This window comes from Pholis gunnellus, assembly GCF_910591455.1.
Source record: "Pholis gunnellus genome assembly, chromosome: 22".
Classification (NCBI taxonomy): Eukaryota; Metazoa; Chordata; class Actinopteri; order Perciformes; family Pholidae; genus Pholis; species Pholis gunnellus.
Window position 1 is genome coordinate 6,889,084 of NC_136549.1, and position 11,985 is coordinate 6,901,068.

At 45.2% G+C, this 11,985-nt stretch overlaps 2 protein-coding genes across 2 annotated transcripts; one reads left to right on the forward strand and one right to left on the reverse strand.

The window, feature by feature from the left end:
• The first annotated feature begins 822 nt into the window (after positions 1-822).
• Positions 823-4,567, forward strand: alg12 (ALG12 alpha-1,6-mannosyltransferase). The gene is made up of 9 exons (XM_079184051.1): positions 823-1,000; positions 1,733-1,865; positions 1,975-2,148; positions 2,239-2,433; positions 2,538-2,670; positions 2,761-2,982; positions 3,139-3,308; positions 3,628-3,703; positions 3,799-4,567. Exons 1-9 carry the CDS (start codon positions 842-844, stop codon positions 4,046-4,048), a joined length of 1,512 nt encoding a protein of 503 aa, XP_079040177.1. The 5' UTR covers positions 823-841; the 3' UTR covers positions 4,049-4,567.
• Positions 4,568-4,690: 123 nt separating this feature from the next.
• Positions 4,691-11,683, reverse strand: zbed4 (zinc finger, BED-type containing 4). The gene is made up of 2 exons (XM_079184050.1): positions 11,578-11,683; positions 4,691-9,261 (listed from the first exon to the last, which is right to left on the reverse strand). Exon 2 carries the CDS (start codon positions 9,053-9,055, stop codon positions 5,261-5,263), a length of 3,795 nt encoding a protein of 1,264 aa, XP_079040176.1. The 5' UTR covers positions 9,056-9,261; positions 11,578-11,683; the 3' UTR covers positions 4,691-5,260.
• Between the last annotated feature and the right edge of the window lie 302 nt (positions 11,684-11,985).

Sequence of the window (11,985 nt, forward strand, 5' to 3'; positions counted from 1 at the left end):
ATGAAGCCAACTTGCAGATCATACAACTTTATTCTTAACTATTTAGGCATCCTTGAAACCAAAGAACAAGACGGATGTCTTCATGATTTTAGTCCAATGATTAAAAAAGTAGAAAATTAATGCAATCTTTGGTTGCAAAGACATCTTTTTCTAAAGGGACGTGTCATACACCGACCCTTCTGCAGTGTGTTACATCATTAGCTGGCATTGCTAATCAAAGCGCTCTGTAGCTTTTCTATCTTTTTACAACAACCAAATGAACCGAACAGCTTAAAGTGCTCCTGTGGACTTTTCCAGCCCTTTAACGGTCATCTTTGGACTCTTCATTGCCTCTCTGATTAATGTCCTCCTTGTCTGGTCCTTGGGTTTGGTGTCATATTCTTTCCATTTTGTAATAATGGATACTGACGTTTAGCAGCTATGATTTTGACAACCAGTTAGTTCCAATTAAAATGTTGCACAGTGTTTAATTGAATTCCTGAACTCCAGAGTAGCAGAAGTTGGGTTCATTTCATTCTCCATATAGCCACTGTATTGGAGTCAGTGTGTTGGTTTATTTCGTATGGCCTTTAGCACCCCCTAGTGGCGAGTGTGAAAAGCTGCACTGAAGAGGAAGTGAGCAAATAGTATCTCCTTCCCCATGTGGGACATTTTGGTTAGTTGTAGTATTTAAAATAATTTAATTCAACGTGTTAGGTGACGTTTTAGAGAAAATATCCAAACAATTGCTCTTCCTCAATACCAGAAAATAATTATATATATATATTTTTTTACGATATGACAACAATGTTGTGTAGTTCGCTTCCTTTCCTGCCCGGAAGTGATACAAGAGTCAGCTGTCATGGCTGAAAAGAGGAATGTTTTAGGGCTGCCACTGCTTCTTTTATTACTAACTGTGGCTCTTTTGCATTTAATAATTTGTCCCTTCACTAAAGTTGAGGAAAGCTTCAATTTACAAGCGGCACACGACATTCTGTATCACAGAATTAACTTTGACAAGGTAGGTTAAGCAGGCGTAATCTATAGCATCTCTAGATGCTCGTACTGGTTGTGCTAACAAGCTAACTATGCACAGCACAAGTGTGTGAAATTATAATTATTATAAATCACACCGTTGGCACAGTTTCTCTTTATTTTAGAGCTCCACAGTTGTGCCATTTGTTTTAATGTAAAATGCATCAACAGTCACCAAGAGTGTACATTTGATTGATTTCTGATAAATTCATACTTAATGCACACAAAGCCATTAGTGAGAATAAAATAAATAAATACAAGCTTACACTGTTTGTAGCTGTGTTGTATAGTCAGGGAAATGAATGCTGTAGTATCCCTCCTATGAATTATTAACTAATCAAACTATAATATTGTAATTGTACTGATTTTACAAAGTATGCAGCATCATTGGCATATTGACTACAATTAATGTATGTTAATTTTATAATTGATTTGATTTAAATAGCCCCAAATCATCTACTTCAGTAGTTTTACAAGACCCTTATTATTTCATCATACATTCATACATTTCTACACAATATTATAAAAATAAATAACAGTGTTTGGAGCTTTCGTTATTGATCATCTTCATTAGAAGGCAGAGATAAAACATAGAACAGTTAACATCTACAGTTCCACGACAGCTGGGCAAACTCCCTCTGCCGATGAAGACCATGTGATATGATTGAAAGCTCCCGATCAGCCGTATTGACGTTGTTGAGCCCTCGCTGTCTTTCAGTACGACCACCATGAGTTCCCCGGTGTGGTGCCGCGGACGTTCCTCGGCCCCCTGTTCCTCTCCGTGCTCTGCTCCCCCGTTGTGTTTCTGTCCTCTCTGCTCGATGCCCCAAAATTCTACACCCAGCTGACGGGTAACACGTCTAACCACCTCCCTAAAATGCAACTTTTCCAATCCACCGATGTGCTTTTCAAACGGTTCAAACACAAATGCGTTCTCTCTCTCCCACATGTTGTCTTCAGTCCGAGCTTCCCTGGGAGTGTGCGTCGTCGGTGCGCTGTGGCACATGCAGAAGGAGGTGAGGAGGCAGTTTGGCTCCACGGTCGCCGGGCTCTTCTGTCTGACGTGTGCTTCTCAGTTTCACCTCATGTTCTACAGCACCAGGACGCTCCCCAATGTATTTGCACTGCCGATAGGTAAGACACTGCACACGGGTCACACTCAGCACAAGCCGGAGACTCTGGATTGATTTTAGTTTTTTTGTTTTCCTAAATCTTTCTTCTCAGTTCTGGTAGCATTCACATCTTGGATGGCTCAGAAGTACGGCCGCTTCATCAGCCTCTCCGCTTTAGTCATCATTGTGTTCCGGTCAGAGCTCTGCGTCTTCCTGGGTCTCATGTTACTGATGTCAATGCTGAGCAGGAAGCTGGGACTGCTGCAGCTGCTTTACTACGCTGTTCCTGCTGGGATCCTGTCTCTGGGTGAGTAGTGAGTGTACAGTATATGAATAGTACATACTCAATAAATAATAAATTGCCCCTGCTCTCCAATCAGGCTTTGATTTCCTGTGTTTTTTGTTTTACAGCTTTGACGGTGGCCATTGATTCCATCTTTTGGAGGAAACTGTTGTGGCCTGAAGGTCAGGTTTTGTGGTACAACACTATTCTCAACAAAAGCTCCAACTGGGGAATATCCTTTTTATTTACTCACCCACGCGTGTGCATTGACTTTAACCTTGTGTGAATGTACCGCCACAGAAAAGATGTCCGCCCCGTCAGTTCTCCTTGACTCTCTCCTCCCCAGTAAACCTCTCCCTTTCTGTGGTACTTTTACTCTGCCGTGCCCCGCGCCCTGGGCTGCACGCTGCTGTTCCTCCCCCTCGGCCTCCTGGACAGGCGGATGAGGCTGCTGCTGCTGCCCACCGTGGGCTTCATCCTCATCTACTCGCTCCTGCCCCACAAGGAGCTGCGCTTCATCATATACACTCTCCCCGTGCTCAGCCTGGTGGCTGCCCGAGGCTGTTCGTTCATGTGAGTGAAAACACGTCACCCCCCCCAATGCTTGCACACGGGATTGGAAATGTACATTTTGTTAACCAACCGATTCCACCACAAATCAGATACTCCCAAATGCTTTATAACCAACCAGAATGAATTTGAGTGGCAGTTCTTTCTTTTGTGCTTCAGTTTGTGCAACTACCAGAAATCCTGGATGTATAAACTGGGCTCTGCGGTCGTGGTCGGCCAGCTGTTTACCAACGCAGCGTACTCCAGTATCAGTCTCTACGTGTCCCACCACAACTACCCAGGGGGCCGAGGACTGCAGGAGCTACACAGGCTGTTGCCAGTCACAGCAGGTTGGAGTCACTTCTTTTTTTTATTTGCAGGGAGTAGCAGGGAGTAGCAGTATTAATTCTTAATTCTTAATCTTAACATGATTTAGTGATGGGCACATGTACACAAACCATATTAGTGTTTGTTTATTGAAAGGATCCCTATTAGCTGATAACAATCAGCTAATCCGCTCCAAAATGACTGATTCGTGTGGTTATATAAATAGTGGATAAGGCAAAATACTTCTTACTTTCTTAGTAATCATACATAAGACTGTATTCTGACATCAGTCATTGAATGCATGGCGTCTCACATTGTTACACGATGCCTCTGAACCCTCAGATGTCTTTGTTCATATCGACACCTACGCTGCTGAAACCGGAGTATCTCGCTTCTTGGAGCAGAACAGAAACTGGAGGTTAGTGTTTTCATTTTGAACAGAAATCTGTCCAAAAATAATGCACCCAACATTGCTTTGGTATCGCAGTCATTTTTGTATTTCTTTTTAAACAGATATGACAAACGTGAGGACCTGAGTCTCAAGAATCTCGACATGAAAATGTACACACACCTGCTGATGGAGGCTAACGTCACCAAGATACAACTGCTCCAGGACACGCACCGGCCTCTGGCCTTCGTTGAAGGCTACAGCAACATTGCCTTCAACTTATTTCACGTCCCGCCTGTTAGTGTGCGGTTAGTAAGAAAAACTGTGCTCATGGAGAGAAAGACTGCAACCCGACAACAAAGAGAGGGACTTTAAGGGAAGCTTGGATTTAAGGTGTTTTTTAAGTGACCAAAAGTAGTGTCCTCAAAGATTATAATGGCCACAGGTCTATCATCCACTGCTGACATGTGCTACCCATGTAGATAAATGTTGCATTGAACTGTCGGACATCTTTTCTGATGTTAACTGGTTCTGTCTTCTCATGCTGCATTGTGTGTGTCTCATGAAAAACAAGGAAAGAATTGATTGTTTTCTTGCAGATATGGAAACGATTGTATTGTTTACCGGCAGGCTGTTCTTTCCATATTCTGTGGATATATTTTATAGATGAATACAAGCTGAAGCTGAGTGGATGAAACATTAAATCACAGCTCTAATTGCTAACCAAAGAAACACCCTCTGCGATATTGCATAAGGAAAACCTTTATTTAAAAATGACCACAAAATTTGCATGGTTCCAGTCTCGATGCTAAAACATTTATCAAATTAGGTTCAGAAGTCATTTCATATAAAAATGTACAGTACATTGTTTTTACTCAATAATAAACCCATAATTTAATCCCCTGGACATAAACTTAAATTGTGCTTAAGAGACAAATTGTATATTCCAAACAAACTGCTTATTCTGAAAATACAGCAATATTATACATGATCTTATTAAAAACATTTCAGCAGGTAAAAAAAAAAAAAAATCTATTTTCTAAACGACAGTACCATGAGCCACAATTTCACAATGAAAATTAAATAACATTAACTTAAAACACCTTTCAGTCACAGCATTTATTTTTGGGCCATGTTTTCATTCCGAAAACAACTCCGCATCCATCTTTAATACACAATAATCAAAAAAAGCGTCCTGACGTGATCTGTGTAATTCAACAAAAAATATTTACAGCATTTTTGACCTGAAGTAGTTTTGGATAAGGCACAAGGAGAGAGTAGACACAGAGAAAACAAAAACAACATTGATTAACAGTCAAACACATTATCACCAACCCCTACAGCTAGAAAAACCCTCCCTCCCTGATACACTTTTTTGTCTGAGACGTTTCATCACAACAAGTGTTTAACAGTAGTACACAGAATAAAATAAGTCCTCCAAATCTGGCCTTTGCAGTGAGAATCAATCAGTGTATAAATCGATATTTTTTTTTTTTTTACATTTTCGCCCAACAGAAAAAGCCCCATTTCACAGCTATGCAACTTGGTCCTTGATAACAGGGGTTTCAAGTTAATGCTCAACAGAAATCAGTACTGGAAATAAATCAAAGGGAGGTTAACCTTGAGGAACAGCAGACCCTCCGTGTTTTCCAGTAAAGGCCTGTGTTGATTCAGGGCACAGTTGACACTGGCTGTGCTGAACAGTGTCTCTGCTGGGACGATGCTGGGAGGGCAGCCCACGTAACGGGCGGCTACTTTGGCAAGATCGGGCCACAGGAACTTTTTCAGGTTCCAGTAGTCGAGGGGGTCACAGCTTTGATCGAGTATATCTTCCTCGAGGTACTCCAGCACTGCCAGCTCCGAGGACTTTGGCTTCTCCTCGTGTTTTATCTTCTGCCGGATGTCGGCCATCAGGGACCAGAGGTTGTCTTTGTTCGGTTGCGGGGAGGCGTCGGACGAGACGGGGGCCTCGTTGCAGCCGTTGAGCAGCGGGGGCTTCGCCGCGAGTGAGGTAGACGAGGACGAGTCCAGCTCCCCGATCAGATCTTGTTTGCATCGCTCAGCCTCTTCCTCCGTGAACAACGACGTCTTGTACCGCGGGTCCAGCATGGTCGCCCAGGTGTAGCGCGGGTCGTGCAGAGTCGCCGACATTTTGCTCACCATGGCTTCCTTTAGAGACTTGAGCATGTTGTCTATGCCCACGGTCTCGTCGAACAGCAAGTCGATCTTTCTGTTGAGGATGTGAATGAGCGGGATCACTTGTCCCAGAGTGGCAGTGCGGTTGCTCATCTCCCTGCAGGCGACTTCGAACGGCTTCAGTGCATTGCAGACCGACAGCATCACCTCCCACTGATCGCAGCTGATCATTTCCCTGAAATTGCACTCGATCGACATCTCGTCGATGGCTTTCTTCTGTTCCACAAGCCGCTCCAGCATGAAGAAGGAGGTCCTCCACTTGGAGGGAACGTCCTGAATCAGTTGGTTCTCCGGCAGCTGGTGGGCCCGCTGGAGCTCAGCCAGCTTCTCCTTGGCCTTTGCCGAGCGGTGCACGCGCTCGCAGATCTTCCGCGCAATACTCAGAAGGTTCTGAACCATCCTCTGGCTCTTTATGGCTTCGCTAACAATGAGGTCGATGGTGTGTCCGAAACACTGCATGGCGACGTGGCCGTAGTCCTCCAAGGTGTTTCTGATGGCGGAGTTATCGGTGACAGTGAACCCCTTTTTCAGCCCCGACGAGGTGATCCAAGAGTCCCACAGATACTCCAGCTGCTTTGGGATGTCGTGCATATCGTGATCACAGTCTATTTGCGAGACACTGAGGAGAGCGGAGCAGTGAAAGTCCTGACCCTGGGGTCTGACGCTTGACTCGTACGTCGCCCAGTGGGCCGTGAGGGTCAGGTACTCTCTGGTCTGGCTACTGACCCAAATACTAGTCGTGAAGTGGACGACGCCACTTTCCGCTTCTTTCAGGTGGGTCAGCACAACGTCCTTCACCCTCTCGTACATGTCGGGTATGGCAGTGCTGGTAAAGTAAGAAGAAGGTGGTAGAGAATACTGAGGCTGGAGGTACTCTAGTAGTCGGTTCAGTCCAGCATTCTCCACCATTGCCGATGGCTGAAGATCCAGTGCGAGCATTTCTGCGATAAGTTTGGTGATTTTTTTGGCAACCGGGTGGAGTTCGTCAAACCGCTCGCGGTTCGGCTCCGTTTCATAAACGGAAGTGTCCATGAGCTCTTGTTTAACGTGAATGTCAGCAGACGGCACATCACCTGAGATAGCATTGTTACTTTCAAGAACATGTCCGTGAAACCTCTGCATGTGCCTGAAGAGGCAGCTTGTGCCGAGGTTCGTAGTCTTTTTGCCTCTGCTAATTGTGCGGCCACAGTGCAAACAAACCACCTTTGTGGGGTCAGTGGGTGAAATGGAGAAATGGTTCCACAGTTTTGACGTCTTTTTACTGAAAACAGGCAGTGTTTGGGGCTTTTTCTTACTGGCGGGGCTCTCAGTTTCTTTGGTTGAAACTGCGTCTGTTGCGGCGAGATCGGTGTAGGGATGCGGGGAGGATTCCTTCTCATCGGTGCTTTTTTGGTTTTTGAGGACGTCTGGGTGGCGCCTCATCAGATGCCTCATCAGACAGCTTGTACCAAAGTCGCCCCGCTTCCCCCGACTGATGACGCATGGACAGTAACGGCACAGTGCTTTTAACTGGTCAACTGGCGACACTATGAAATGGTGCCACACCTCCGATTTCACCCGTTTCATGATCTTCTTGTTTTGCTGGAAAACTGAATGATCCGGATTGAGGCTCGGGCCCTCGGAGAGGTCGCACGGGGAGAAAGTCAGGGCCGTGTCCTCCCCCTGAGTTTTGAAGGAGAGGTTGAGAGAGGATTCCTGCCCTGAGAGATTCATCACCTCATCAGATTCCTCTTTTATATCCATGCTTTCCTCCGTGCTTTGGGGTAATTCATCCGATATGGTTTCGGGGGAGGATGGAAGAAGGGGCGATTCTTTTTTCACTTCCAGTGGATCCTGTAGCTGTGTGCGGGACAGTAGTGAGGGCGGGTTTGTGTAGGGTGGGGGAATGTGGTTGCCCTGTCCGTTTTCCTCAATGACAACCTCTTTGTGGGCCCTCCACATATGACGAATAAGACAGCTTGTCCCGAGATCCTTCCCATTTTTGCCCCTACTGAATTCATTCATGCAATGGATACACACTGCTTTGGAATTGTCCGCGGGCGACAGGTAGAAGTGTTTCCATACAGCCGATCTCCGGCGGGAACTCGAGCTCTTCGGGGTCCCGGAGAGGCGCTCGGGCCCGCTGTCGGACATGTCTTCAAGGTTGTTGTCGTTGGAATGTGAGGATGAGAGCGTGCCGCAAATGGCGTCGCTGTTGGCGTACGGTTCCAGTTTTGGTTCGACTTTGGGCAACACTTCTTTGGATGACAGATCTGAATTTTCAGCTGAGGAGGTGGACGGCGAAGTGTTCTTTGAGGCGGAAGAAATAACGCTATTTGTCAAGTCTCCATTTTTTGGTGAGTTTGGGGATGGAGGTATCAACGGTGAGGCGAGGGAGCCGGCCAGATTGTTTGCGGACGCGTCTGCTCCGTCTTGTAAAAGCACAGTGGGGTGAGCCCTCCGTACGTGCCTCATCAAACAACTCGTGCTGAGGTCTTTCTCGTTCTTACCCCGGCTGAACTCTTTCATGCAGTATAAACAGATTGCTTTGGTGCTGTCTCGTGGCGATATGCAGAAATGGTTCCACGCGGGGGATTTCTTCCTCGGGTTGGTGTTACTCCTCATTGATGACAGAAGGCTCTGAGTGACAGCGTCCATGGCAACATCATAAAGGGTGCTTGTGTATCCACTTAGTAAATTACTATACTCATCACCATCTCTAGTTACAAAAGGGCCGACAGAGCTACCAAACCCGAGCCCTTCATCGTCCTGGGCTTCCTCCTCCATTCCATTTGCCTCCCCGGTCTCCTCTTTGATATGCGGAGCTTCTTCATTCCCGTTTTCATAGCTTTCATTTTCCGTGTTTCCCTCTGTATCGGTGTTTAGGCATTTGCTTGAAAGCGCGGGAGAAGTTGGATCCGTCTCACTCGCTTTGTCTGACTCCAACTCCTTGTCATCCTGAGGAGATAAATGGGGAGAAGAGGGAGACGGGGGAGAGTCTTTATCCAGTGTTATTGAGCAGCTAGCAGGTGACTTTTCATCCGCAGTCTCGCGTGGGTTGATGGTGTAGGATTTGAAAACGTAGCCCTCCTGGCCCTCAATCTTCAGGCAGGTCCCTTTGGCCTCTCTCTTTTTACTTTCCATGGAGCCATTGGGTTCACCGACCACATCCTCACTCATGCGAGCCACCTCTTCCTCCCCATCCATGGCAGCAGCCCAAGGGTTTCCGTAGAATAGTCAGGTCTGCGTTGTCAAAACGTAATCAATGTTTTCAGGTGTAGTCATCGACACTGCAGCTCTCAAGCGGGCGTCGTCAATAGTGTGTGGCTGTCCGGGGCACAGGGTGCGTGCTTGTCCCTCTCCATTTAAGACTGAAGTAGTCCCACCTCTCCCCCCCCACACACACACACAACCTAAAGAGAGAGGGAGACAGAGAAAACATATCAAAATGTATTCTAAAGAAATAATGACTCTAAAACAGCAGGTAAATACAGGTATTCTGCAATAATAAAAATAAAAAGGATGTATGTTAGCTGATTGAACGGGCTCTTTAGGCAATGTTTTGCTGCTACGCATAGTGTAGTGCGTTAAAAGTCACAACTCCTGCTCTAAAATCAGGTTTCACAAAACGCTGGGATTGAGCACTTTGTTTCGCCCTTTGAAAACAACTTTGCGATTCTAAACATAGAAATGTTAAAATTTGCAAATTGACGAGCACCGCCCAAAACGCAGCCTTCTGTTCAGCCCTCGGGGCCCCACTACTTCACCTGCCCTTTCAGGACCGGGCCCACAGCTTACATATGCTAATCGGAAACTTCCACCAAGAGGATGCCGATCTAAACTTCTTCCACAGAACTGTCGCTCAATTCGGTGAGCTCTCTGGATCACAAAGGCCTGTACCAACTCACCCCCACACATTTAAGTCTCAATTTCAGTTTAAACTGAATGCAAATATTTTCCTATGTACTGGAATAATCACAGTTACCACTGAAGTATTCACAATATTTATAATGTTAACTTAAATGTTCCGCTTTAGAACATTTTGAATTTAATTATCACATTTGATTATGTATTACTGCTTCATGGTACATTAGATCTACGGACAACTGAAAATGTGCAACAACTCTGAAACATCAAAACACTGATGTGCAGCTGATAGCACATCTTGATTAATGACTGAAATCAGCTTCCCTGTATTATCTGGTTTAATAATAACCTAATGACTCAGGTTTGTGGAGACAGTCTACTATTTTTGCCACCAAGCTAAAGTCACTGCACTCTAATACTACTATCCTCTAATACAAACTACTTCAATAAAGATTTGAATACTCTGTTATTGATTAAAAAAAACTGTTTTAGAGGAGAATACTAATATTTTCCTGCCCTCATTGATATAAATAGGGTGGTCAGAGTATTAAAACTACCTGAATAACAGCACCGCAATCTACAGCCTCCAAAGTGGCCATTGCGTTGAATCAACGGCTCTCATAAACATAAAAACTGAACATTATAATCTTCATGAAAGTAGTCATTATTGCAGGTCAGTTCCATTAGGTGTAAGTAATAAACTGGTCACTAGGTGAAATATGGTGTGTATGGTGTTAACAAATCTCTCTGCACCTTGATCAGGTCAGACGTGGTCCGTTAAGAAAGATCTGTGACTTACTTTATTGACACGGATGGTAAAGTCTATGGATCATGATTTCCCTGATGTGAGTAAGTAATGCGTTACCACGGACCAACGCCATCAAGATCAAACATGTCACACATGCAGCTCAACAATCAGTGAGGGACTGTATTGAGACACAAGCCTGTTTAACCTTTAAAAACACATGACAGTTACAATGCAGACAACACCTAGAAAAGCGTTTACAGTGCCCGCGCGAGTCTGACAATATTAGCCAAAGTACACAAGTTACGTTTTCACCCAGACGCATTCTGACTTGTACTAATAAATTGTCATTCAAATAATGACTCATTCATCTTAATCTAACCTCATGGATGTGGCCAACGTTATCAATTGTGTTACTGAATATTAACATATTTTATTTGAAGTTAAGTGGGCATTCAGAGAAACAACTTCCTAATTGAGCAATGACAAAACAGTTTTCCGGGTTTGACTTGCTCGTCAGGAAGATGCGACAGACAGGGCAGCAGATAATAGCCAACGCTTTGCTAGCTTTCATCTCCACATAACACACCAACTTAAAAACAGTGTATACACACCGGCTGTGTCCTCGCCATTATTGTACAACAGCCAACACGCATCCTGAGACGCGCGCGACCCTCGTACCAATACGCATTTAACGTTATAATGAAACATTGTTGCCAGTTACGCTAAATCATTAGTAAACACCACGGTGGCTATCCTGGTGCTAACCGAGTTAGCATCGGGGCTAATAAACACACAAAAAAACAACACACAGGTTCATCACTTCTGTCACATCGGTTTGTAGCACACGTATTCGACACATTGCAAGTTCTACACGTATCCCATTAACGCCGTAATGGTCCGTTTAGTACGTGTCGGACCACACCACGGATGCTAGCTGGTTAGCTGCCAGCTAGGCCACACACACACACAGGACACACTAGCTAACCTGGCGAGGCAGAACCCAGCCGTGGCAACACACGAACCGCAAGGGATCCGAATCAGACCAGCTCTCAACCACGACGTCCCGGCCACGTTAAACCCTCCGCAGACATGTACGTGTGCTCGGAATACTTACTGTGAAGTGTGCCGGTGGGATCACTGGGTTTCGGCTCCTAAACGGTTAAATATGACACATTTGATTGATCCAGAGGGGGGTTCACTTTGTTGCTTTTGTCTCCTTGGCTCGCTAGCAGTTCACGTTCGGCCGGAGCAGCTCCACACAGCGTCGGACGGAAGGAACATGTTTTAATGATGTCATCGGGCGCAGGGGTCTTCGGAAGGGGGTGTCAGACCTTTAAGCAATATGCGTACCACCGTGCATTAACTTTTATTATCATTACCGTGTACAAGCAACGTTGTATTGTGATGATAACACGAATAAAGTCGTATATGTAATTCTTCAACAGTTGCTAAACTACATTTTTTTTTTTTTTAGCTTAGGGCGAATCCTGGAATGAATCAAAAAGAGTTTATTAAAAAAAGA

Bases quoted from the DNA above. Each gene is read 5' to 3' on its own strand.
- alg12 (XM_079184051.1), top strand. From the start codon at position 842: ATGGCTGAAAAGAGGAATGTTTTAGGGCTGCCACTGCTTCTTTTATTA. The intron at 1,866-1,974 runs GTAACACGTCTA...TGTTGTCTTCAG, and splicing joins ATTCTACACCCAGCTGACGG to TCCGAGCTTCCCTGGGAGTG. The intron at 3,309-3,627 runs GTTGGAGTCACT...CTGAACCCTCAG, and splicing joins GCTGTTGCCAGTCACAGCAG to ATGTCTTTGTTCATATCGAC.
- zbed4 (XM_079184050.1), bottom strand. From the start codon at position 9,055: ATGGATGGGGAGGAAGAGGTGGCTCGCATGAGTGAGGATGTGGTCGGT.